The 27,828-nt window shown below is 37.6% G+C and overlaps 2 protein-coding genes across 8 annotated transcripts; both read right to left on the minus strand.

Annotated features, from left to right (window-relative positions):
- Positions 1-254: 254 nt before the first annotated feature.
- LOC144990314 (microsomal triglyceride transfer protein-like) lies at positions 255-12,999 on the minus strand. Its single transcript, XM_078943492.1, has 18 exons — positions 12,663-12,999; positions 11,884-12,071; positions 11,224-11,367; positions 9,605-9,712; positions 9,351-9,467; positions 9,120-9,259; positions 8,753-8,903; positions 8,027-8,184; positions 7,710-7,878; positions 6,919-7,026; positions 6,595-6,807; positions 6,307-6,518; positions 6,081-6,178; positions 4,632-4,753; positions 4,314-4,541; positions 2,958-3,082; positions 1,301-1,471; positions 255-1,209 (listed from the first exon to the last, which is right to left on the minus strand). Exons 1-18 carry the CDS (start codon positions 12,721-12,723, stop codon positions 1,062-1,064), a joined length of 2,661 nt encoding a protein of 886 aa, XP_078799618.1. The 5' UTR covers positions 12,724-12,999; the 3' UTR covers positions 255-1,061.
- A 1,844-nt stretch (positions 13,000-14,843) lies between these two features.
- On the minus strand, positions 14,844-24,588 carry LOC101171632 (tetraspanin-5). Of its 7 annotated transcripts, XM_004084296.5 has the most exons (12): positions 24,412-24,588; positions 24,286-24,321; positions 24,055-24,210; positions 22,363-22,413; positions 20,818-20,964; positions 20,550-20,720; positions 20,310-20,435; positions 19,505-19,552; positions 18,937-19,053; positions 18,792-18,853; positions 16,283-16,336; positions 14,844-16,190 (listed from the first exon to the last, which is right to left on the minus strand). In XM_004084296.5, exons 1-11 carry the CDS (start codon positions 24,571-24,573, stop codon positions 16,324-16,326), a joined length of 1,089 nt encoding a protein of 362 aa, XP_004084344.3. In that variant the 5' UTR covers positions 24,574-24,588; the 3' UTR covers positions 14,844-16,190; positions 16,283-16,323. The 7 variants fall into 7 exon arrangements, with proteins under 7 accessions (XP_004084344.3, XP_011490812.3, XP_078799620.1 ...); XM_011492510.4 differs by lacking the exon at positions 24,286-24,321; XM_078943494.1 differs by having other exon boundaries at positions 24,055-24,321.
- Between the last annotated feature and the right edge of the window lie 3,240 nt (positions 24,589-27,828).

The raw sequence follows: 27,828 nt of genomic DNA on the forward strand, positions 1-27,828 counted from the left end.
ACCAAATTCAGCAAAATGTTTTGCCAACAAATTAGATAAGAATTGTAGATTGAGATATCATCGAGTCCTTTTTTTTCCTCCAATGCCTATCTTCCGATAGTTCCACATTGATTGTAGGTCTTAAGACTTTCCAGAAATTCACACATCCTGTTTCATGAGAAATTTGAGGCTTCCAAGACAATCAGAGTTTGTTTTTTCATTTAAATTATGTCTTTCAAACTAATCCATCTGTTGTAAATTATAGATAGAAAATCTTTATTTAAATGTTATATTTTATTAAGACACAAAAAAGAAGTTTCCAGGGCACATTTATTATCAGGTGATGATAAATATAAAATAAATCTAAAAAGAGGGAAACAAAAATTAATTCACTTCAAAATATCTTAAGACAAAGAGCAATTATGGCTATGTGAAAAGTAGAGCTAATTCATAGGCTTTACCTTTTTAGATTCAAGTTTCCGTTTCACATCTTGAATAAAGTTAAGACAATATCCACCCATATTCTGTACCCAATCCAATAAAAAAGCAGGATTAAACAAATCATACATCATAAAACAAATGTAGGTGATGTCTGCATTTCTGAGGCTCAAGTTAAGGATATAAACAGTGATCCAGTGGCGGAATAGTGTTCCCACTTCTACAAATGTTACAGCTGAAACCACAGGCATGGTGGCAGATCCAGCATTTTTGTTCATTACAACTTTAGTTTATCGTCTCCAGTGTGAGATTTAAGAAACCCGTTTTTGCTGTAACCTCGCTAAGACTAATTACAGTGGTGCTGTTCATGTCCAATACTACACATCAAAATATACATCCTGTATGTGCCCTTTCATAAATACATTTTTTACAGGAACCAATAAAAAGTCAAGGCCAAAAATGTTGAGTTGAAATGACTTAAATACTTGCTGGAATGTAAACATTGCCTGTGTCACATCAAAGAAAATATTTACCACTTTTAATTGGTATTTTTTAACTGCTTGAGTAAAAAAAAATTGTGAATGTGTTGCTTTAGTCCCTGAAAGCAATAAACTTTTTAGTAGAAATAGTTCATGATGTTCTCTCTACCAGCTGGAGTCAAAAACTCTCTTGCACATGTTTGAGTTTTCCTGATGCAGAGGGAATTCAGAGCCAGAGACGATCAGCCTCCTCTGCTTTCGCAGCTGAGAGCTCTTCCCTGAGGACACGTGCTCGTACTTGGTAAGATATTCCCTAAAAGAAAAAAAGAAAAACAAAGAGTTGGAGATTGACAGTTCATTTAGGAGCAATTGGTGAATTTTTTTTTTAAATATTTTAACAGTACCTGACTGGGAAGGTAGCTTTGTCCATCTGCATGCACACCAGAAAAGGGTATTCTGAGAACTGTACAGTGGTGATGAAGTCCAACGAAGCCTCAGTTTCGAAGCTGACCTCCATGCCTGCCCTTAAGAAGTCCATGTCCACAGTCACATTGCCAGTAACCACTAACGCGCCCCTAGAATGGCAACCAAAGAGAACTACTGTCAACACATTTGACAACACTTGAGTCATGCATGTTTGTGTCACCTGTTGTTTTTCCTTTTAAAACTTCAAAACTGGCAATGTGAGGTGATCTATTGGTTCAAACCTACATGGTTACCTCTGGTGCCCAAATAGATCAAATTCCTGTTATTGATAAGTGGGGCAGCAAAGATTTGATCATGTACAAAAAGGAAACAGCAGCCGTTGTGGGATAATATTATATTGTTGTAAAAAATAATGTTATTTAACAAAAATGATGGATGTTTAAACACTTCTGAACAGCAAAACTTTAAAATTCCCAACCTACTTTTTAGAGTATTCAGTTTTCCGAATAATCTTTTTTATTTAAAACCAGGAAAATAAAAAAGCTTGAAATATTATCTTTTGACACGTCAGGTCTTTAGTTGCCATTTTTAATGATCATTTATCTACTCAATTTTTCATGAGACATAGTAAGGTCACTCAGAACAGTCACTCATAATTAGGATTTTTTAAAATCTAATTTGTGACTCAACAGCACCAAAAAGTGCAGTGTAGTTTACCTTACTATGCTACTGAGCTTCTTCTCCATGTTTCAATTGAAAGTGCAGAAAATCTAGCCTCTGTCACTTTGTCCAGAGAAACATGCTTTGGAAAAAATGCCTGTGTGGTTTGTTCTGCCTCTATAGATAGCCCGCTCTACTATTATCAGAGTGGAAGAGGTACAACTGTGCTGAGCCATTCACCTGCTTCTGTCATTCTTCTGCACACAAGCGATCTTAAACTCTAATTTGAAGACATGACAAATGTTTTTCCGCCGTCTAGAAGTTGGAGTAAATGGGTAAGTAAGTCAAAAATGTGTTTGATCTGTTTCTTTAAGGGACTTTCTCTGAATTGACAACATAGTGCAGCTGGATACCTGGGTAATTTCCAAACTTGGAACAAACAATGAGCCCTACCCGCATTATGGATCAGTCTTCTGCAGAAAAACCTCATTTATTTTTTGAATGTGAAAAACCGGCAGCATTACGGCTAAGCCCTGTTTCATTACCAGCTGACATGTGCCGTCTGATTCCAGAATGATGATGTGCTGCAATTTCAACTGCTGCGTGTTGACCGTGACGTATTAAAATAGAGAAAGCAAACACAACTGATGTCACTGTCACACGAGGTGAGGAGGCGTCACTGGAACATCTGAATCAGACGACACTTATAGACCCAGCCGGGTTCCCTTGTCTCCAGCATCAATGATCCTAGCTGGAGCAAAAATAATTTCCCATTTAGTGACTAAGATTATTTTCTGAGAAATATCTGCCCATCAAAAAGACCTTTGACCTGCAAGTATGTTACATCATACAGTACATAGTGTACTTTGGGCAAGATAATCCAACATGTGTGTACATATACATGTTGTCCTGGTTGTTTGTGAAAGCCTTACAGTCACTCACTTAAAATGAATACTGAACGCTTTTGAACCATACCTGTTGTTGACGCTGGTCTTGGACTCCCTGTACCAGAGGCTTATCTCCATCCCTCCAGAAATGTCAATGGCTAACCCTCCTTGAAACTCTGCATTGGCCTTCAGACCAGATTGCAACTGAAGCACCTGCAGAAGGACAGATTGGGAATAAAGCAACACAAACACGTTTTTAAATCATTTTACTTTACAACGGAAAGATAAATGAAATTCAAGAAATGTATTTAGAAAAGTCCTTGTTCAATGTGCACACATTTCCTCCCAGTCATTACTCAACCTGACAACTGCAATGCAAAACAACTGTTGGGGAAACTGCCACAGACAGCAATGGTGTCAATGTCATGTAATACTTGATGCTGCAAATAATCCAACTTTCCCTGGGGAAATGCAGGATGTTTGAATGTCTGGTTCTCTATTCAGTCTGTAACCCAAGTGATCTCTGCTAGTATAACAACTACTCTTTAACTATGTGAAGTCTATTTGTTATAGAAGGAGGCAGCCAAACATATCTTTTTGACTTACTGACCTAACTGCAAAAGATTCAAGAGTCAAGATTTAGTTTTTTGTGGCTTTGGTGTGAAAAAAAGTTAATGAGGTTTATTTGCACATTCCATGTTAAACACAAACAGAAATGGCAAGATACATTTTAAAGTTTTGTGTGTGGAATTTAACTTCTTTTTTTCTTTTTTGTGATTTTTGTTTTCTCAGATATTTTAGATAATTTTATGAAAATTAAGACAGCCTTAAAAATAAAAAATAAATAAAATAAATGTCTCATTTGAAATTATTACTTTATTATTGTAAAATATTGACTGTTGTACTCATAATTCTATAAGTTTATTCTTGTAATAGGTTGACAGTTTTCTTCTTTTATAACTTTATTCTTGTGAATTTTTTACTTTTTCTCAAATTACAACTTCTTGCAAAATTATGACTTTTTTCTCTGAATTTAACTTGTAATTTTTTAACTTTTTAAAATAATATTTCGATTTTATTCTTTTAAGTTTACAACTTTTATTCTCATAATTTTATATCTTTATTCTCATCAAATCCTTTGTTTTTATTTTTATCTTGGCTCTCTTCCTCTGTTGTAATTTTTTTTTCCTATTCTGCTTTGCTGAAAATGGCATAAACATTATCTTGGTAGCTCAGTAAGACTGCCATAAATGTACAGTCAGCTTGTCACTGTTTCGTGTGCAAAAGTCAGATTCAGGTTTAAAAAACAGCAAAACATGAGTGCTTAATGAAAAACAGAACTTTTTCAGTGAACCTGCAAATGTAAAAAACCCTCATATGATGGACAGTTACACATCAACTGTGCTGTCCCGTGTTTTTTACTGTGAGTTAGGTGTTCTGGTACCTCAGAGTGGTCAGTCAGCAGGATCAGTCCCTTCACTACGTTCATGGGATCTCCAGTCATGGAGAACATTTTGGCCATGAGGTCGCTATAACCTTTGAAGAAAGTGACAGGGCGAAGCTGAACATCAAACAGCAGAGCTGACATCCCAGCAAATGACTCCAGGTCTTCCTCTCCTTCATCAGGCGTTGCAGCAATGAGGGACTCCAGACCCTGGGCCTCAATCGCCACCTGAGAAACAGGTTTAACAGCCGATGTTTATTACCTTGTGTTGGTGTGCAATTATGCTGTACATTTTTGAGATTTGAATAGTGTGTATACCTGCAATCCATGAAGCATTGCATCTTTACTAGCACCATAAATATTCATGTTGCTTCTTCTCAGGATCCCAGAGCCTGAATACAGGATGTCCAAACTGTATGTGGAGGTTAAGTCGCCCGATCCTGCAAGAAAAGGACTGATTTAACTAATAAAGCAAGAAAAATATACTATTTTGTGTTTTTTACAAGGAGCAGATTTAGTTGAATTACACTTAAAGCAAACGTTTTTTAAAATAAATGATCTCTTGTAGATTCTGAGAACGAAAAAGCAAAGCCTGCTCTGATTGAACAGTGGATGTAGGCCAAAAACAAAACCGGATTTCATAATACAATTACAGTTTTTACTACTAGGGTCCTGAAAAACACATGCTAATAATAGCCAGCATTATGTTGCATTACAGCACCATAAGTTGCTGGAAGACATAATATTAATAAAAAAACTGAAACAGTCTGCGTTAATTACTTCAAAATGAGACAAATTTGGATGATCAGGAGTCTGCAATAGTTCCAGCAATAAGGAATCTGATTAGATCATTTTAAGGAGTCCTTTGCACAATTGGACAAGAACATTTTAATAAATCTTCGGTAAATATTAATAGATTACTCAGTCTTTTTGTGTGTAGTGAGTGCAGGGGGCAAGTTTTCTGTAGTTTTTAAAAATAATTTAATCATTTTGCATCATGTATGTGAGGTTTGAAGATTTTCTGAATTCAGAGACAGTTTTAATGAAGAAATATTGGAAAAGACTTTGTATATCCTAATTAAAAATAAGAGATGGAAAAGTATGTTGTCAGTCTATTCTTTGCCAGGCATGTATCGAAGGAATCTTTTCACTTTTATTCTTCACTGGTTTGATTTAGTTTCTTTTATGTTCAAGAACTGGCCCCTGTTTTAGGAGAATCATGTTCTAGTAAGAAGCAAACTCCTGTTTCAAGGAGTTCAAGCAATCTGGTTCAAATGAAAATGTAACTGTGTGCTACTGTGAGTTTATCTGAATTAGTATGTACAGTATTCTTTTCCATCTGCATTTGCTTGTATGTGTATGCCAAGACACTTGATTTAAATTTACAAATACATTTACTAAAGTCTAAATTTCAAAATGGCTGGAGGTTATAATTTTGTAAATATATGCAAGTTAGATAAGATCATCTGGACCGGGTATTGGACATTTCAGTCAATGAAGAAGAGTTTATGAGTTTAAATGCAAATTGAAATGATAGTATACAAGATGTTATAAATATTTATATTGCATATTTGAGCATACATTATTTTGTTAAAAGTTATTTATAAGGAATCTACACATAAGGGGACAAAGCTTCATATTTGTATAATTAAACACATGTAGCTTTGCTGTTACCATCTCTGTTTAAAATGTTTCCACATTAGTTGCAGAAAAAATGAAAAACTAATGATGTCTATTAAAAAATATTTGTATTCTTTTTTTACTTACGTGCCATGAATCCTGAAAATGCAGAAGATGACCCAACTTTAGAAAAGCGATCATAGTTATGGGAAACCATGTCCTTCAGAGCTTGTCGTATGACCTTACTGCAAAAACACAATAAAATAATTACATTATTTTATTATTCACAATGGTCACACTATTGCACATTTTCATTTATGTTCAGCTTCATAACAAAGTAGCTTGTGTTAATTGTCTTTTCCCTCTAGCACACCTTGCAGGAAGCTGGAAGCGAAGATTGTCTTGGATTTTTGACAGCATGTATTTGTTCATTTCATGAGGCAAGTTTCCGATGGACAGGAGCAGATTTTTCACCTCCATGTAGGAGGGGTTGCTGCTGAGAATGACATCAGCAGCAGCGACTCTGACGTTTTTCTCATAGATCCTCTGAGTCTGGTGGTAAATCCTGTTGACTGTCCTTTTGACCTGAAAGAGGGTTTTTCCATTTGTCCAGCTGCTTTCATACTAAAATTCCTTAAAAGTTAGCTTTACCGTCACTCACCTCACTGGTTATGAGACTGACGTCATATCTCTGCAGGGCTGTCAGTGCGATGGTGTTGTAAGATCCCACCTCTGACTCAGCATATTTGGTAAAAATTGGAATGGCTTCTGGCAGAAGAGAATTCTTCAGGGCCAGAAGGTAAACCTGGACCTCAGACTCAACTTTTGTGTTGTCCGGCCCCTCTAAGATCATTTTCTTCACCTGTACCACTGTCTGATAGCAAGACATTCAACAGAAAGTCATTTATCTGCTCTTTTCTTGCCAAATTTGGACATGTTATCAGTAAAGGTTGCAAGAAAATTAAAACAGTAATGTGTTCCTCACTGGTAAGTTGCAGCCTCCTTTCAAACAGAGCTTATGGACCAGAGCTCCCATAATGATCACAACGGATTCTTTGATCTCTTCACTGCCAATCTTTCCTTTGGAAATATCCTAAATAAGGGCAGAGAGTAAATCACACATATAAAATCGATAACTAAAAACAATTTAAAAGTAATGCAGTTTAGAATGTGAATACTGTTTTTATGGCAATAAAAACAAAAAAATGCCATGTTAGGGCTTTGAAAGACCCAGTCCAGTCATGTTTTAAACTATATTAAAAGCACTCCCAGTTGTTTTTCAAATTATGATTTGTCAATTTTAGCCGAAAGTTTTCAAAAACTGTTTGTTTTCTGAAAAGTGGCAGTTGTTTATTAGAATTTCGGCTCTCAGTTGTGGGCGGGACATCTGATGCAGAGCAACCCCGCCCCCTTTCACCTCCTTTGTTACTGAGAGCTTGGAGTTTGGAGAGTTTGTGGTCCACTCAGTATATTTTCTATGTCCCAAATAAATTCTTTTTTAAACTGCATTTTTGCGTCTGCTCCTGATTCACAATGATTTAAATAAAGAAATACTCAGAAATACAATTTTAAGCCTAATTTTCTTTGCATGTGTCCTCTATCATCAGAAAAATTCCACTATATCAAATTAAAAAGACGATTTTCACAGCAGTGGGTCTTTAAGAACTGATAAAAAAGTATTTCTAACTTTACCTTGGTTTTTGCATAAAATTTTTAAACTAAGGAAATTACGGTAAATTAAAAGGATTAAAACGCAGCATTTTAACACAAACTCACCAGCAAAGCATGAAGCATCCTCTCATTGGGATGGGAGGCAAAGCCACACGCATAAAGAAATCTCTCCTGCAGAACCAGGCCCTTTGCGTCGGTGAAGTTCAGAAACTCAATCATGGCATCCAGAGACTCTGGAGTTTGGGAGGAGGTCACGGCGTCGACCACCTGGGGTCTGATGTCAGCAGAGAGCAATCAAACAAAACAGCGCAGAGATAACAGCATCCATCAACCTGCAGTCTTCGAAGTTTAAACAATTTCAGCTGACAGCACGATGCCAGTAGAAGAAAACATGATATTGCATGAGGTGAGGGATGGTTTACAGAGAAGTCTTGCTGGCACTCTTCAGCACTTTTAGGATCTCGTCCTTGGACGCCTTCCTAATGCTCTGGATCAGGGCCAGGAAGCTGCGAGGAGCCGACGCTTTGGACAGGCTCGCTGGCTCCAGCTGCTTCTGTTCGGCCTGCCAATGCTCAAAAAGCTAAGGGGGGAAATTAAAATGGGACAGGGAATTGGAGGACATATCATCTTCAGTCAGTAATTAAAATACAAAAATACACAGTATCTGGTTACTAATGTGCAGCTATCAGGAGTAAATTTGTAAATAACTTGAGCAGCTCATCCACACTTTTGTGCAGCCAGTTGGAAATAAGAATGTTTACTGAAGAAAAAATAGCTATTTTATTAGTGCAACTGCTTAAGCTCCTAGTATACTTATAATAATGATTTAAGTTACATTTTTGCTGTTTTGGGGTTTCTAATGAACAGCAATGTCCATAAGATGATCTACTGAAATGCACTTATGAAATGTAGTCTACACTTCAATTAAATAAAAATTTATAGCTTCCAGGATTAAACCTTAAACATGTTTTTTGCTAATCAAAAATTGGTAATTACACAAAAAAATGTGATAGTTTGTGGGGGGGTTTCAGAAATTTTCAACAATTTACTTTGTCTTTTGCATTTTACTTCAGGCTCCCAAGTGTGGGTATATGACCTAATACACAAATCTGTCTAGGAAAGCAAAAGGGTAAAGAATAAATACACACCGTTGGACAGCCTTTGCACTTTGATTTGACTTTCTCCGCCACAATTCCAACAGCAGCGAGTTTGCCATCAACTGACTTCACAACGCTGGCAACATCTTTCCCAGCAACCTCCGGTGGGCCGGCCTCCTTACCAGTCTTGACGAGGGTTTGCCTAGAAAGGTGATAGACATGTATTTAAAAGATTAATAAGGTATTGAAGGATCCATGAATACTCATTTGTGCAAATCCAACAAGAGGAGGGATTTAAACTACTGTGGAAAAATAGCAGTGATGGAAATCTACTTCAATAGGTAATTTCTTAGCTGGTTTAGTGCTTAATGGTGTTCTTTTGATAATTTTTTACTGAAACATCACAAGTTTTCCATACCTGGACACAACTTTGGCTGCAGTGGATCTGCGAGCATTGACAGCCAGTGAGTGCGTTTCTTCAGCCACAGCAGAACGGATAAAACCATCTTCTAGGGTGAACACCGTAACAGAGCTGGACTTCCTGCCCACACCCAACACCTGGAATGGTCATTATAAAAAAACAAAATTAGCAACTTTTCAAACAAAATGAATGTTTAGAATGATACGTTGGTTTTGGTTTTTGACTAACCTTACTATGTGTGGTAAATCCAGTTTCTGAAGTCTTGCATGTGTCCAGGATCTTGGTTCTTGTGATTTGATCTTTAGCTGCCTGGTACTGGACAGTACATCTTCCAGAAATGTCATTCTGTTAAACAACATTACTAGTTTGATTAGTTGCATTCATTAAAACCTTTCTTTTTCTTTTTATCTCTTAGGTGTCTTAAATCAATTGAGTTATTATCATTCTATAATTAAATACAAAAAAAGAAGTATGTAGTTTACCTCAACAACCTTCCCAGTTTGGAGCTGAAATTGCAATAAGCTAGCCAGGCCTCTTTTTAGGTTCTTGATGACTGCAGGTTCTGTCCAGTAAGAGTAAAACGCTTTTGTCTGCAAAGGACATAATCAATAAAAGCAAGTAGTTTAATCCAACAGCCACAGTTTAAATCAATTATATCACCCTATTCTAAAACAGGGGACAATAAAACTTCATTATCAATTCCTTCCTGAATTGCATTGGTTATTATTCTATTGTGTGCAGGAAAACATTATTTTAACAAACTAGCTTTTGAAATACTTCAAGAACAAGAAATGATACGCAAACACTTCAATTCCATCAATGGTTTGGTGTTTTGTTAAAAAGTGAAAAATTAGTTTCCAAAGGAATGAATAGAATCCAAACGTTCTATTATCAAGTAGTTTTTGGGACTAAAGTGATTGAAATAGTAACATTCTCTTGTTTTATTCACTCCACATCAAAATTGGTTAATAAGGCATCCTTAATAGGGTCACGGGACTCCTCTATTACTGCAGTGCAGTCTATGTTTCTAGGTCATTCTACATTTTTAACAACAGTTCCAGTCAAAACAATCATGCATGCAAGTGAAAACAGCCCATGACAATAAAATTCAGTTTTTTGAAACAAATCTGTGGCTCCTAGTTACATTATCAGCCAGGACCAAAACTGAACCTATAAGAGCCTTTTTCCTCAAATTCTAAAACAGAGGAAACCAACGCAGTAACACCAACGGAGACGCAGAGCTTAACGTCACATTGAACCAGACATCAAATCTTTTATAAAATGTCTCCATAAATGATGTTTGAAGTATTTTTTACTGAAAGTAAAAGAAAACCTTGATGCCTCTCCACACATCCAACACCCTTAAAAAACATACATGAAACAACCTGTTGGTGGTTAATAAATACTTAAATTGATAAAAATGTGTGTTTCAAACCATTTACAGTGAAAAATACTGATAAGAAAAGATAAACGTTTTTATGAAAGTAATTTTTGCTTTTGAGGTTGAGGTTAACCCAACATTCAGACACAGTAAAGTAAAATATTAACAAACAATTAATCTGACAAAAGGGTTACCAGGCTATTTATTTTGCTTTGCAAAGCTGCAGGTACACTAAAATGCTTACACAAGCACTAACAAAACTCATTTCCTTCATTTTTAGACTAATAGTCACTTATTTCATTTCTCAAATGCAGGTTTGTCTGTCAGGATGAACTTAATTAATCGAAAAACAGTGTTATGACACTATAGCGAGCAAACGCAGATGCCGCTCCAACCTCCAGTTATTTTTTTACTGCGACTTTTTCAGCTAATAACCCTCTGAACCTTCTGACCTTTGCACAAACACACACATACACAAACATACACATTTCTCTATGGTATTTCCCCTGCCAGCGTCATCACTGCATTAAGAGAAAATAAGTACACTTTCATTATCTGAGCGCTTCTGATAAAACACTCACTTCCCACCATCCCATTATTTTTTAGAGGCTTCATAATGAGAGCTGGTTAAAAAATGCTTATATTTTTGGAAATAATGTATCTTAACTAATCTTTGTGTTCTGATTTTTAATAATCAATTAGAAGTGTTAATGTTCTTACCTTTCCATTTTTCAGATGCACCAGGAAAGGCTTGGTCAGAGCTGCCAGTTTGTTTTTTCCCAAAATGCTTTCAACCGTGGATCCTTGGAGGATGTTTTTCTTCCCTGATCTTGGCGACACGTGATCGATCCTCACGTTTGAGATCTGTTGAGTTGAGCAAAAGTCTTGAATAGCATTGTTTGTGTCTGCATAAATCTCAGCCCTCTAACCAAACATTATGTTTCTTTTAGCATAATCAGTTAGAAAAAGGCAGAGTTGTGATGTAAAGTGGTGTGAGTGCTAATGTAGCGTTTACTCTATTACGTTTTCCAGGCGCAGGTAAAATCATTAGCATCCTTTTAGCATTGTAAGACATTTAACTTTCAGGAGAGTCCTGCCTATAGTTTAGCTTATTTTTAATTATTTATTTTATAAATGAAAATGTTTTAAGCTGCTCAGTGTAAATGAATGGAGACTCTTAAAATCATCCCATTACTTTTTGTTCTTTAAAGAATAAAACCTTCAACAGACTTTCAGCTATAAACTGCAATCAATTTTTTAAAAATACGGCAATAGTTTACTCTGTTTGACCTCAAAAATGTAGTGTTAGATCTATAAACTGTTTCAAAAAAACATTCTAGTTGGCTTTCATCCGTTTTCATTAACTTTCAGCCCACATACAGCCAGTTGAATCAGCTGGTCATCCTTGCTGCTTGGATCCCTCCAGACCAGGTTGATTTTGACCTCAGAGGAGATTTTGTAGCCAGCCCCGCCCTCTTTTGACCCCTTGGCCTTGTCCAGCAGGACCTCGGTGGTGTAGCTGAATTTGTACAGCTGTTTGTTGTGGAGCTGAGGTCCAGCAGCAGCACCTGAAGAAACAAAGGAAAAAGTCCTCTGTTAAAAACAAATGTACCAAACACACATGTGGGCAGAAAAAATCCTTTCAAATGTCATTTTGTTTTGAATTTTATCTCAATTCTATCGACTGATGACAAATTTCTCACCTCTACCAGTTAAATAGGGTCATGAAAAACAAGACATTAGGGCAGAAGTGATTCAATCATGAGCCATTTGCTTTAGTGTTCCAGGTGAGGGAGATAAAAGCCCTTCCTGATAGATGAGAGATTCAGCCGTGAGGAGAGGATGACTGACGTGTCATTTTCTGATTTCATCAGTTTCACGTGTAGCTTCAGCTTGCTTCATTAAACAGCAACATTCAGAATTCTCCATAGATCAAAAAGGTAACTACCGATCAAATCCATTCATTTGAGAATTTGAGCCTTTGAAACTTAAAAGTATGGAAGGTTAGAGAAGTGAAACCAAGTTTTCCTTAACATGTATACCAGTTTTTTGTTGAATTACACACATTTTCTGAAACTTATCAGACATTTCATTTAACCTCCAGCTCTGCTAAATGCTTCCACACAATGTCCACTAACATAAAACAAAAACAAACTTACTTTTGGCAGATGCTGAGAGACAGGAGGCAGCACAAAGCAGGAACAGAACCACAGCAAACATTGTAAGCTCTCCCTGCAGCCAGATTGTTCAAACCACGAGAGAGACTGGCTGGAGGGCTCCAACAAGGCCAAAAAAAAGAGAGGAGCAAAGCGAGTCTGAGCCTCTCCTGTTCCGCTTTATCTGCAGGGAGGGCAGACTCCAAACTCCACGCTCAAGTACTAAGTACGAGATAATGAGCAAATCATTAACGTCCTTCTGCATAGATTTGACCGGAACTGCTGCTATTGATACCGATGACAGTGATTAGTCCGCCTTCAGGTCCTCTTTCTTAAAGGTGAGGGGGCGGCATCTGCGTTTGCTTGCAATAGTGTCATAACAGTGTTTTTTGATTAATTCAGTTCATCCTTTCAGACAAACCGGCATTTGAGGAATGAAATAAGTGACTATTAGTCTGACAAACTCCAATGAGACTTGAGAGAAGCAGTTTTTGATCGTTCAATAATGTATCTAAACGTGTCTTGGAGTTACCAGCAGCTGGCAGAGAGACGTCCTCATGTCACGCACCTTTCACCCACTTTCCTCTCCGGATAAACGGTCGGTCTGTCATGTGCTGATTGGAGGAAATCACTAACATTGTCAAAAATAAATAAAAAAAACTTTCCAGTTCTGTTGTTAAAAAGCATCTTGAATTTTTAACTATTGTTAACAGTGTATCACAAGCAAACACAAACATTTATACTGTACATCTTTGGTTGTGACTTGGTGACCTCTCAACCCCAAATTATTATCTAAATTATTTATTTATTACAAGTACATCACATAATGAAAATACAATAAAGCTTTAAGTTATGACAGTTTAAAAAAACACGTGAATACTATACTATAATATTTTTGCAACCTTATCAAGTAAACATTAATATGAATGGGTGATTAATGATGTTGTCATGCATAGTAGGCATTATTTTAGCACTGCTGTTTATTAAAGAAAACCTGTTTAATATAATTCTACTTTTTTTTAAAGAAATGTTGATTAGTCACAGTTTATTGCATGGAAGAATGTGATCAAACAGCCACTAGGTGTCAGTGTTTGTTTCCTGACCCTCTCATAGAAATCTCATCATCTGATAGAAATTCCCATCAGTTTTTTGTGTGAAGACTTCAGAGAGCTATACCTCCAGCAGCCTGGAAAATACAGTGGATTTCAAAGGGTAGTGAAGACAATGTGAGCTTTTTGGGGCGGCCGTGGGGCAAAGGTAGAGCGGTCGACCTCTGATCGGAAGACTGCAGGTTCGGTTCCCAGTCTGCAATCCGATGAGTCAAGGTGTCCATGGGCAACACACTGAACCCTACATTGCTCCTGGTGGTTATAAGTTAGCGCTAGTGTTCGTCAGTGTGAAAGTGTGTGTGCATGGGTGAATGGGAGTGGGACTGTAAAGAGCTTTGGGCCTTCTGAAAAGTCAGTAAAGCACTATATAAGTATACACCATTTAAAAACAAATTAACCATTTCTCTGATACTTCATACATCTTACATTATGATTAACACAATTAAGATAATTAGAAAGTTTTATTTACAGACATCAGAAAAGCATTTGTGAAAAATTCTTTTTTATGTCTTAACGATTAGCATCAACAATAAAAAAAACTTGCATTTTACAAGCAAATTTGAGGTATTTTAAACTCAGGTACGTCTATTAAGAACTGCCCAAGGATTCATTTTAGTTAATTTGATAATATATTTAATAATTTTCAAAGGGAAATTTTAAATTATCAGCGAACTCTGGAGACAAGTATCAAAGTGTGTGTATAACAATATTTTTATTAACAAGGACGCTATTCTGAATTAAAAAGAAAACACAAAAGCGACTGAGCAAAGGTTGCTTCACAATTTTTCCGATAACGCAGCGTGCACACTGTGTAGATTTCAATTGAAAATTGTCAGTGCATTACAGGAAGAGTGTGTGTTTACGAATAATTTGGAAGTGTTTTCTTTTTCTTAGGGGTAATCTGGACTCCATAAGATAGCACAAGGGTTATTAGAGAACCATGAATTCAAAGCCTGGCTTTATGTCTTAGTTTGCTTTATTGCTACGCATAAATGTAAAAAAAGCTGGATAAACAGTTCATAAAGCCACATTTTTTTAAATCAATTCTTTAAAAAAAAAAAACAGACCAAAAGTATACAAAGCACCAAATTTATTCAGAGTCTGCATATTTACATCTCCAACCAGTTCTTTACAGGAATAACAAGCACATAATACAAAAAGAAGGACTTATAATACTATGTAGGAAATCACAAACTTGGCACTAGATGGAGATAAAGAGTGTAGTAAGTCAACACAATCATGTGAATCTGCTATAGAAAGAGAACATCTGACACAATCTGCCTTGTAGAGCTCACAATTCTAAAGTATTCAACATAAGGAGAAAATCTGTGAAACCTGCTGAGATTTTACCATCCATCTGTGTGAGAAACCAGAAAATACACTGACTGGTAAGGTAAAAATACAAGGAAGAAGCTTCATGATACAGTCTCATGGCAATGTTTGCATCAACAAAAACTGCTGGTGGCAGAGCCGGTGTGCTCTGCTTTCAAGTACTGCATGTAAGAAGGCTTTACATTAACTGTACACTCACTTCAGTGTCATTAAGAGGAGTCAACATGCTGCTGAAAATCACTTGTATCCAGTAACAACTTGCATTTTGAAAGCCAATAAAAGGTACAGATGCAAAAGTTGCTGATATAACCGATAAGGCATGGCACCAGATTCCTTTTTTTACAGAGCTGCTTTTGGTCAAACATGATAAATATTTAGAAATCAAATAATTTTTAGGAGATGCCACCTTCAAAACTGTTTCTGACCATGTAAAATAGCCAGTAATAAGCAAAGATGAATGACCGCTGTGAGGTTTATCTCCTGCTTTTGATTAAAGTGCTTAAGTTGGTATTTTCTGTACATGCAACATCAGTGTATTTGATTTTTTTTTGTTTCTGACAGACCGCCCTTTAAATTCTACATTATAAACAAACGCGTTATTGAATCTTAACTGAATGCTTCATAGCTTTAGGGAAAGCATATTTAAGCAGCCAACAAAGTGCTTATCAGTCAGTTCACTCGAATACATTAAACAAAACCTGTAAAACACTTCATGGAATTCTTTTGAGTGAACCGATGTCTCATCAGTGCACAAAAGGCGTTCAGTGCATTTCCAGAATTTTCTTTGCGTTTGGACACAATCCTTTCATGCAGCTGTTTAAAGTGCAGCTGTGAAGACTTATAAAGCTAACACTCATGTGTAACGCAGCACAACGCCTTCATTCCTCCACACAGCTGCTACCATCAGAGCTGTGGAACTGTGACGAATTGAACTGCATTTGTTTATATTATAACATATCAGAGCTACACTTCATGTTCAGAGGTTGCACTTCTTCAGGAAAATCTCTATAAGTTCTTATTTAATTTCTATATACATATGATTTACTTTTCTTTTTGTCTCTCAATGCTGACATCCAGACTGCACAAAGTTCTGTGGGTAAAAAAAAAACCTTAGCTCACAGATCCAATAAGTTTGCTGGTTGGTTAAAATGCTGGTTGAATATAAGATCTGTTATTTCTTACCTTATTACATCCACTTTGCTGACCAAAGGTTTGTTAAGGTCTTAGGTGTATAAACTGCACAAAGAAAGAGAATGATTAACAATGGGTACCTATAAGGAGCAGAATGGGGCAAAAGAATGTGATCAAATCAGGAATGTGGATTAGATTTTGTTCGGTCATGTGAAATTTATGGACGAGTAAACCATCCAGGCTGCATCATGCCTTTCCCCAACAATGGCTAGGATAGGCACCAGCATCCCTGTGACTCCAATAGGGTTTGGATGGATGGATGGATGGATGGATGGATGGATGGATGGATGGATGGATGGATGGATGGATGGATGGATGGATGGATGGATGGATGGATGGATGGATGGATGGATGGATGGATGGATGGATGGATGGATGGGCAACTGATTCATCACCGCCAATGTGCGTTCAAGCAGCCATTTCCAATAAAAAGGCAATGTACGTGTGTTTAAAAATCCGCGTTTAGGGCTTCCGTGTTTAAAACTCTTGGGTTCACGCTTGACTCCACAAGCTTTTACGTATGTTTTAACAAAACGCATGGCCATTTATTGGGCGTTAAATGTTAAACTAGTTGAACTTTGACCAATCAGGGACTCCAATTTGATAGTGACATATGGATGGCGCCCCCTTTCAAACAAAGATATACTTTTTAACCTCCTGTCTTTTTTTCTTTAGTTAACCAAAAACATTCACGCCTGCCTGTAAAGCTCCAGTAAATTTGCCACCATACTTTGTGTTAAACCCATTATTTTCTTGAATATTAACAAACTAACTGATTTATCTGTCAATGGACTTTGCCCAATAGTAGCTGGCTCTTTGATCCTGAAAGCAACTTAGGGGGACTAAAGATGAATGGATGGATCCGTCAATAGAACCCGTACATTTCTAAATAAGTAATGTATTGGGCTAATAAAATCAGTCATCAGTGGTTGATTCCTAGAAAAGATTTTCTCTTTTTTTATTTGTAGAAACCATTAAGAAGCTTTAAGGATGAAGTAACCTTAATAATCATTATCTCCAAATATCTACCTTATTTTTTACCTTCTCAAGGTCTATTGGCATATTTGTCATTTGGCAGTGTGAAGGTAACGGGACCTCAATGACCTCTCTCTCAAAAAGGATGTTTTAAAACTCAGTATCCTCGCATCCACTTTAAAAGCTGCCAAATCGGATTCATGGGTTTAGAATGAGGAAATCTGCCGGAGCATGAAGTGAAGGGACAGATATGCAGATATATTTTATTTTCCAAGTGTGTAAAACTGCTCCGTTGTACTACTGAAGTCAAACCCATCTTTTTAAAATATTTTTACGGACTTGACTTTTTTCTGAAAACTTTGCTAAAAGCCAGTTAGCTAATCCTTAATGCCATCAGCCGACTGTAGTGACGTGTTCATGGTGTCATCAAGGAAATCATTTCTGATGGTGAATGAGTTTAGCTGCCAGGTTATCTATTCCCACCAACACTCTATAAGTCTGATAACTAATCAAGATTGCACCATGGGTGAGTAATGTGCATCTACCAGAGTTGGATCTGAACTTGGAACCTATGACATCACTATTAGATGCAACCCACAGTGTTTGAATCCACTTTTTTTTTTATTGTGTTACATACCTAATTGCACAGACAGAACAAATGCATAATATTGCGTCGCCTGGATGTTTTCATTTACTTCAGTAGTGAATACTGTGGCCAAAAACCTGGGACTCGGTTTGTAAAACTAACACCCTCTTCACAATGTGTTATTTGGGCTGAACTACAGTTCATTTATTGAGATAATTTGCTTTATGACCAAAGAGAAGTGTGTAAGTTATGTAAATGTATCAAGCAAACCCAAACAACTATTTGCAAAAATCAATCCATCCCAGCTGTCTGTAAAGGCATAACGCAACCTGGATCAACCTCCAGTTCATTACAGATTTAGAAAAGATCTTGTTGAAAAAGGTTGTGCAGGATCGAAGAAAGGCCCTTAGCAGTGCATGATTATTAGCTAGCTGGTTTTCTTAAATCACATTTCCTAAAACAAGCATGGGTTATAAAATGTTTCTAGTCTACCCTGCTCTCGACAGTGCAGTGTAAGAGTCAAAAAATGAAAATATTAGGCGTCATTGGAATTTTCCACACAACAAAAGGGTCTGGCAGACAATTCCAGTGTGAGTTTGGCCAGAAACTAACAACCTGGTCGTAGGCTTAGGCCTAAAGACTTTGTTTAAACTCACAAAAATTAACTTTGGAGTATTTCAAACGACAAGCAAGTTCCTGTTGATCAGTAATCAATTAGGAGCTTTTAAGTTTTTCGCTCGTCACTTTGTAACATTATATCATCATTTGAAAGCAAAAATAAGGCATAGAGGCAGAAAAATAAATTCTGAACTGAAAATAATGCAATTTAATTTTTTTAACAGAACATTCTGATGCTTATGGCATTACAGGGTCACTGATACATTATTGCTTAGTTTCTAAATAAAACAGAGTTTGTGAAAATAAATAATTATCACATACCAACTCTCTCTCACAGCATCAATGTCGCTCACAAGATTCTGTGCCAAACATATGCCGAAGATCTAAAACCAGATAGAAATCAGATATATTAGGGGCATTTTAAGTATTAGAGGAGAAGAAATGCCAGCTAGTACACCAGTATTACCTGTAGTAATGCAATTCCAATAAAGATGCCTGCCACCACGGTCAGGTTGTCCTGAAGCCATTTCTCAAACTGGGGAACACAGCCTTTTATGTAAATGAAGGTCCTCTGCTCCGAGTCCTGACAGAAAAATTCAAGACTTCAACAACCAGTCATGCCTCGCATGTTTAATGAACGCTTCCCTTTTTCACACTGAGGTCTCTTCTAAAGTCATTTGTTGTATGGCCCCATAAAAAAAACTTCATACTTACTGAAAGTGAAGAGTTTGTTCTTACATATGGTACAGTGGAGACTGGCCAAAGAGAATGATGGGGGGAGGGGGTTCAATTAGTGTCACATTGCTGCTGCATGAGCAATCCCAAAGTACCAATGCAGGCAGCTGCTGTGTTTTGGAAAGTGAGGAGCTGGAAACCCCTCTGCAACGGGGGTGTAACGGATGACATCATGCAGTCTAGCCGACAGCCTTATAGGCAAAGTATGCTGAAGTGCGTCAATATGACTCCTTTAGACCCATGGTAACGTGTCTGATGAAAGCCTATCTTGTATTTCTAGAATTGACTTTATCACTCACTGTTTTTGCGCGGATGTCGTATCCACACTGAGTGTTGATGACATCCTCCTGCAAAGGAAACCTTTTCAGAATATGATCATATTAAGTGGAAAATTACACTAAAAAATCAGAAATATGAAATATATCTTTTTTCTTTATTAAAATAAAACCAAGGTGATTTGTTTAAAAAAACAAAGGACTTTAATCTGGTAAATTGGTCAAGAAAACCATTAAAATCTAATGAAATTATGTTGTACACTATAATTTTTAATCAGTTTTGGATTCTGTCACTTGCTAAAAGATTTCATTTCCGTGTAAAAAATCTATTTGAAATGGTTTATATGCAGAAGAAACATAAGCAGCCATAAAATGAAGATTGACATGGTTAGTGTGCGACTTAAACAGTTTTTTTTAATTAAAATATGTTTTTTTCCTTTTTTTTCTGTCAGAGCATGACCTCCGTGGAACAGGATGTTCTCAGCTTATCAGTAGAATTCTCACGGCAACTCTCATTAGAAATAATTGTTTTTCTTCTGAGTTTTACAATGAAAGGCAGTATTTTTTTCTGCCAAAACATTTTCTTCAGGGTCTTTTCCCTTCCGCCTTCAGGCTTTGCTGTGCTGGCAGAGTAAAGGAGGACTAAACACTGAAAACTCTGCGTCTTGGACGCCAGCCGTGACAGTTGACAACGTCAGGCTGCCTTTTGGAGATAAGAAGGATATCTGTCACCAGAAAGACAACGTCCTGTGCAGCTAGCAGCGCTCTGGAAATGTAGCAACTCAGCAAGTTAGTAGAAATGGGCCTCCAGTGCAGCACAAAGGCGTACCGCTGGATCTTTGGTGCAGCAGGAAAACGGCACTCCGCATTTCTCACGGCTTGGATTTGAGTCGGTGCAGTTAAAGTAGATGTTCAAATTCCAGTCATCAGCTCCGAAAGCCCCACAGCACTCCCACTGCAACGTCGAAGAGAAACTTGCATGTAAATCAGTACATGCGGAATACCAAACAGAAGAAACCTGCAAATATTAGACTTAAATCAACCAAAAGAATGAAGAAACTGCTCTCACGTATTCCTGGGTGAAGTCAATAAGGTTTTGCAAATCAATGTCGTCTCTGTAAGCTCGGATGTTGTTGTTGATGAAAAAGTTCAGCTGATCCTTGATCCAGTCTTTGAAAACAAAAGCAAGGACTCCAGCAGTCAGCTCCAGAAAGAAGATGATACCCAAGAAGACGGAGAACTAAAAAAAAAAAATAATAAAATACCAGAAATATCAGAAATCTACAGTTTCCATCAGAAAACATTGCCGAAAAATATGAAACCAGAGAGGAACATACAAACTTGAGCAGAAATGAGTTTTCCCGTAACGCTCCTATACAACCGGCAAAACCGAGGATGAACATGACACCACCCACCACGAGGAAGAGCCAGACGGGGTCGAAGCCCCCCAGATCAGTAATGGAAGAGATGTTAGAGAGAACACCCTGGTAAGGAAGGGAAGAAAAAAGGCTAAAGTGGTTAAAAAGTAATGACATGCTATAAAATTCCACTGTTGTTTTTTCACAGTATGCAGCTGTGGGTGTCTGAGGTTCCTCTGAGGTTTGTGTTGGTCCCTTCTTTGAAAATTCTACCACTGTCCTAAATCTGATAAAACTGATGTCTTCAATTCATGAGTTACCTCCTCCTACAATCGTTTTGTATCCTAGTGGTTGCAAAAAGAAATTAGTCATTAGAATGTTGCTTTAAACTGAACAGACAGAGGAATCAGAGAGAAAAAGTAACATTTTTTAATAAATTGTTATAAAGTAAATAAAACAAAGTTTCCTGCACTTCCCTCCAATCCAAATACTATGCTGAGTTATGTTCTGACGTTTTTAAACAGTCAAAAGAGTGTTGGCTGCAGTTAAACAATGTGTGTGTTGATGAGTGTATAGTACAACTTGGAGAAATTGGGGAGGGGGGGTGTGTTGTGGTTGAAGAAAGGGGATCATATTTTCTATCATTTTAATTCTGGCATCAGTTTGAGGAATTTAGGTTCAAATGACTGACAAATAATTAAAATAAACTATTTTTTTAACCTCTTCTGGAGTTACAGCAAGTCTCAACATGGTTCAAATAAATCTTAATAGTTCTCAGACGAGGAAAACAAAGATGTACATGGATCTATTTGTCTGCAAGTCGATGCATCAGAATAGTGTGGAGCAGGGAGCTTGTGGCCTGCTAGTTATAGATTTTACATAATAACTACAAGCTTTTTCAAACAGCACTTTTTTTTGTCTGGTCCTGATAACCAACAATTTAAATAAAGAAATACTCAGAACACACAATTTTTATCTTAAAATGTTGCAAGAACATGTTGAAATCACCAACAAACATGAAGGAATTTTGTGTCTCTTTACAAAATCAGAAAAGCAAAATATCTGATTCCCCTTTTGTCCAAAAATTAAAACACAAAAAGATATAATTATCAGGATAAAAAATTGGAATTACCAAAAAAGCTAAGATATCTATGTTTTTGAATTAATATTATTTATTTATTTTTTGCAAGAAAGACATCAATAGCTGACTAAAGTTTTCACAACATTCATGATCACATCTGTAAGAAATAAGATCATTTTTAAAATTGGTAAAGTTCAGTAAAGTCTGAGTCCTGTTATGAGACAGCAAATGAATGCATGAACGGTGTCACATACGCTTAGAGTCCATTGTTTCCACGGAAAACATGACATTCCTGTCTGACTCTGGAAAGGCTCTCTGGCATTCAACGAAGACGGACATGCATGAATTAGAAGGAACCCTACGGCAGGAACCCTACGGCATGCTGGTTAAGTGCAGGTGTGAAAGAGAAGACAACTAAACAACAACAGATGTGCCCTGCCCACCTTTTCACTCCATGCCCACAATCCAATGCCAAGGAACGCCACACCGAGGAACTGACAGAGAAGAAGAGACAAGGACAGCCGCGTTATTATGCAGCATGAATTCATCCCACCATAACATATGGGGAACAGCCTCAAAGTTTCCAGGCAATGCTCCATATTTCCTGTCTATTAGCAGAACATGGAGGACTCTAAAACATGAGAAAGCATTTTCAAATAATTACAGAAACCGGAACAACCACTCCCAGCAATTAATAAAGGCTTCCAATACCTAAAATTATCTATCTATCTATCTATCTATCTATCTATCTATCTATCTATCTATCTATCTATCTATCTATCTATCTATATAATCTTATTCAAATCTACTTAAGTTTTTCTCCGTAAATGCTTCGAGACAGCTAAGCTCATTTACAATTTATCACTTTTTTTTTGTATGTTAAGAAACTTTCAATTTCTAAGGCGCGAATATTTTTACATGAAAAAGAAAATGTATGTATTAAAGGTGTAAGAATCCATTTTAACAACAATTTGATTTATATCATCATTAGTTGGTTTCCGATACAATTCATAGTTCATAATTATTCATTTTGAATGATCCGATTGACTGACCTAAAATGGACTCAGGACATATTTAGCTAAAACCTCAGTCAGTGTGACTCAGAAAAAAATACCTGGGTACTGAACAGTGCAGGTGAAGTTTTCCCACATTTCGTGGAAGATATTTAGCTTTAAATTAAATATGGGTACAAGTAACCCTTGTGCTATCTTAGATGACCCCCCCCCACCCCTTACTTTGACGTGTTCTCCCTACCGTGTACATGGACACCAGTGAAGATAACAAATCATTTAAGAAAAAAGGTTCAGCGCACTGTATAGTGGGTCTAGATGACCCAACTCCCAATGTTAAAGTGCCTAGGATAGCACAAGGGTTAAGCAAGAATTAATGGCAAATCCATTCACATTTTAGTTTCCTGAAGTTCAATCCACTTGTTTTTCCACACCCAAACAGAACAGAATTTGAACATTCAAAGTGTTTCCACACATTGGACTGGAATGATGGCTTGATCAGTTTTTGCTGTCATCACGTGTGTTGTCTACTGTGATTTTTAAAGTTACAGTAAAATAAACCTATGTGTCTCAATCTAAATGGTATTTTCTAGTATCGATTAATTTCAATTTTAAAAGCATTTCTGATGGTTTAGGTCGATTTAGTTATTAAATTGTTTTAGACAGATCGATCTGATTGGATCGTAGGAATATAAATAATATCCTCAACTCTGTTTATTTGACAGGCCTTCTTCCATTTACCAAAAGAAGGGGGGGAAGCTATGAATGGAATGATGACTGAAGCAGAAACGCTGATCAGCTAAAACAACACGCCGCCAGGTGGGTTTAAAGCTGCTGACAGCTGAAGGCCCCGCAGTGAAACGCTCCCCACGCACGACAGGACAGGAGGCGTTTGTTTTCCTTCGCAGGTTTCCCACGAACGATCAAATCCAATGACAGCCGTTTTCTCCGGCCTGCTCCCACAACAAAAGCCGAGGAGTGTCATTGTGGATGGATGGATGTTGGGTGGATTAGGAAAAATGACCATTAGGAAAACAAAAACCCATTGATTTAAGAAAAAGAAAAAGAAAGTAACGTCGAGTTTATGCTTAACGAGGCCCCGAAGACCCAAAACAAGAGACTTACCCAGAATATAATGTTGAATCCGAAGATGAAGTACTTGATGCAGCAGCTCACCTCGTGAGCCTTGAAATGCTTTCCCGAGATCATCTGGAAGGATCTGCTCTGGTCCTCGCGCCAGGAACGGATCACATCGAAGCCTCGGTATTGTTTGACAGGTCTCTGGAGGAAACACCCTTTAGTGTAATGATGATGATGATGATGATGATGATGATGATGGTCAGCAAAGAAACGCACTGTCAGTTCATTTAGCGCCTCGATGGGAGCATTGCGCTGATCCCGCAGAAAAAAGGGGGGGGGGGGCACAGTCAGAGCCCGTAGCTGGCCAGAAGAGACCCGCAGTTCTCTCGCGGAGGTTCTTACCGTGACATGAATCCACCCCGTGATCCAAACCCACGGACTTCCATCTGACCCGCAGTTTCCACAACAGACATGGCCGATGTTAAAGCGACATTTGCTGCAGCCAATCAGAGTCTTTCTCAGTCTGAGTGGGCGGGACTTCCTCTCTCTTCTGTGCGTTAGCATTGAAATAGATCACAAATGTGTTTAAAATGAAAAACAGGTGCAAAAAATAAACATATAGCTCTAAGGAAAAATAAAAAAAGACCTTTCGTTATTTCATAACATATATTTTCTGTTTTAACAAAGAAGACATTTTTCTTTAAAAGAAATCTAAAATTTGAAGTGTATTTATCAACTCAATAGACTTCTAAAGAGACAGTAATTCTTTTTTTTAACACATTCGGCCAAAAAACAAAAATGCAAATGACAAAAAACGTATGTATTTAGGGACATCTCCAGGTGGGACACAATCAGTGAGAAGTGAAATGACTGTGGAAACTAGGAGTTTTCTTTGTACACATATGGCAATCACCCATTTAGACCTGATTTCAATTGGATTTTATTTTGACTTTCCAAATAATCAGATCTGTCTGAAACTTATTTTGTGCCTTTTATGGCAGCTGTTGCACCTCAGTCCTCTCTCTCTCAATATCCATGTTATTTGTTTTAACCCATAGTTGTAGGGTGCTGTTGAGCGAAGAAATTCCATTTTTTTTTTCTTTACTGCTTTGCAAGCCCATCGCTAAAAAAAAATGAAGTATGCTGATTAGTGGGTGTCGTTCTCTCAGCATCTTCAGAACTGAATCAAGGTGGGCCCAGATGACGACAGGGTCATGCCTTCTTGGGGGTGATATGGAGCAGAAGATGAGTGGTGGTTGTTCACCAAGCATGGGCTTGTGAACCGCCAAAATGCAGATTGTATAGCTTCACTGAACTTGCATGAGTAATTTTTGCTAAAATCTAAATGCAAGAGGGACTCGTTTTACGTCAAGCTGCAACTGAGCTTCCTGTAGGCATCAAACTGCCACTTCATGTTGGAAACATGACAGCTAAAATGGAGTAGCCTCTCTTGGAAATCTGTGTTGAAGTCATACTCTGTAGTTGTCTCCCTTTTCACTGTGATACTACCCAAAAGGGTTTGAGACGGCAAAAAGAGGTGTATGAAATGTTGCTTATCTCATATATAAATTCTTCATTGTATCAGTAAGCAACCTTTACTGATATAAACTGTTATTGTTATACAATGTCAGTAGGAGCTGTTGTAATGTGACATTATCAGCTTGTTGCAATAAACTATCAAAATGTCCTTCCTGTCCTGAACCATGTCCACCCTGTTATAAGGCTTGCTGACAGGGTGGACACTGACAGGGTGGGACATTTTTGGTTAATGTTAGCATTTATTGAGTACATTGTGGATCTTCACTTAGCTACATGATTCAGTTCGCAAGCAGACTGTGTACTGTTTCCCTCATATTTTGAATTCAGGAAAGGCTTTTTTATTAAAAGATATTTCAACATAACAGGGTGGATATGTTAAGCTTGACAACATCTGACTACACACCTATGGTAATATGATTAAAATTACTAAACAAAAGTGTAAATATTTACTCTGCAAATAGCCACTGGTTTAGTCTCCAGTGAAGAAAGACAAAATGCTGGTTGTGATGTATATTAAAACATTAGCAGGTTTTTTAAAGAGACTGTTATCCCAAAATGACACAGTGGACAGCAATGTCAGGGACTATGGAGTCCTATTTTGTTCTTAATTAAATAAATAAATATGAACTCATGCAGATACACAATCAACCAAAAAATCTCTCATAAATATATAAAAAGATCATGAAATTGTGAAAAACCTGCACACAGATTTTAAATTAGCCATTATATTGTTCAATATATTTCATTTTGCTTTAAAAACCTGTTCATTGCTTTAAAACAGCATTTTAAAATAATCATTTTTTTAGAAGCTCAGATTTCAAAATCAATATTTTCCAAAGTATCTTTGTTTTTATTTCACATTGCTGTTTTTCAGAATGACTTATTTATTTCATGGAGATCTTTTTCATCAGAATAAGTCTGTCTATCAATCAGTGAAAGTGGGCGGGATCTATCGCACATTGGCTGATCCCTGGAAATCGACTCATATTCCTAGATACCTGCTCAGCGATGTGCCAGTCAGAGAGATAACATACTTCAGAGATATCCACATGGCTTTGCTGACATTTGAGGATCAAATGGAGACAAACTATTTGTATGCTGCAGAAGATGCAAACATGGACGACTCTGTTTTTTGTAGTTTGAGTCAGGAGTCTCCTGACTCTTGTTCTCACGCGATTCAGAGCTCTTCTCTGCTCAGCAGCTAACACAGCTCTGCTTTTTTTTCTAATCAACTTTATTGCACATTATGCCATTTTACAAGGATGTACTTTTAGGTATGCAATAAAAAACACAACTGCAAATATCAAATACACATCTGTAACAACACAGCTCTGCTGTCTGTGCGCACAGATCTATTCTGACGTCACATCGTGCCTTACACTGCGTCGGCATATGAATATGAGTCGACTGACAGACAGACCAGGCAGCTGCGGAAAGCGGAACAAGCCTGCTCGGGCCTCCTGAACCTTCTGATGTTTGTTTCTCTTTCAGCTTTTCCCATCAGGGGTCGCCACAGCGAACGAGTCGCATGGTAAACTTGGCAATGCCCTTCCTGACACAACCCTCTTAAAGCAACCAGGCTTGGGACCGGCACAGAAGTAGAGAAGGGAACAGGGAGCAGCCCGGATTCGAACCCTGGTTTCACGGACGGAAGGCGCCGCACGAGCTAAACTTGCTATTTGTGTAACACAGATGGTATGGTGTCGGGTTTCAAGCAAACAGTCTGGGCTCTTTTCTAAATGTGTTTCCACAAATGTTTTGAACATAGCCAGACTGTATTGCTAGTTGGTACCACAGTGATCCATCTGGGTTAGCTCTTTTGATAGTGTAGGAAATAATCTGTCGCTTTGAGATTACTTTCCTTGCGTGTTCAAAAAAGTCGAGAAGAAGAAACCACGGGATACGACCGGATTAAGTTTAACAAATTTATTCCCTAACAATATTTCTAAAAACAGAGTAAAACAAAATAAAACAGACATCTGGGTTCTCAAAGTTTCAGAGCTTGTACAGCGCAAAATTACCAACGTCTTAACATGCCAGCCTGTTGAGAACAAAGGAAAGTTCCTTGAGTGCAGACTTTTAAACAGGTGGTCAGAATCTCCTCCTCTGGAAGGAAGATGGGCACTGTATCTCCGCCTCTGGCCGCTCGGATTAGCCGGCAGGGAGCCTGCAAACTTCCTTAGTCCATACCTTGAGTCAGCATCTGTTTCCCGCGTCTGCTGTCCAGGAGGTCTCCTCACAGACTGACATGGTCCCGCAACCAAATGGCTCCCCAGGTGG

Source organism: Oryzias latipes (genome assembly GCF_053564925.1).
Source record: "Oryzias latipes strain Hd-rR chromosome 1 unlocalized genomic scaffold, Olatipes_Hd-rR_3.1 chr1_Y".
NCBI classification, from domain to species: domain Eukaryota; kingdom Metazoa; phylum Chordata; class Actinopteri; order Beloniformes; family Adrianichthyidae; genus Oryzias; species Oryzias latipes.

Excerpts from the sequence above, each read along its gene's own strand:
- LOC144990314 (XM_078943492.1), bottom strand. The coding sequence starts at position 12,723 with ATGTTTGCTGTGGTTCTGTTCCTGCTTTGTGCTGCCTCCTGTCTCTCA. Across the intron at positions 9,260-9,350 it reads GATTTACCACACATAGTAAG|GTGTTGGGTGTGGGCAGGAA; the intron begins GTTAGTCAAAAA and ends TGACCATTCCAG. Across the intron at positions 7,027-7,709 it reads GGATGCTTCATGCTTTGCTG|GATATTTCCAAAGGAAAGAT; the intron begins GTGAGTTTGTGT and ends GCCCTTATTTAG.
- LOC101171632 (XM_078943493.1), bottom strand. The coding sequence starts at position 24,573 with ATGCTAACGCACAGAAGAGAGAGGAAGTCCCGCCCACTCAGACTGAGA. Across the intron at positions 24,211-24,285 it reads AGGCGCTAAATGAACTGACA|AGACCTGTCAAACAATACCG; the intron begins GTGCGTTTCTTT and ends TGTTTCCTCCAG. Across the intron at positions 19,054-19,504 it reads ACGACATCCGCGCAAAAACA|GACTCGGAGCAGAGGACCTT; the intron begins GTGAGTGATAAA and ends TTTTTCTGTCAG.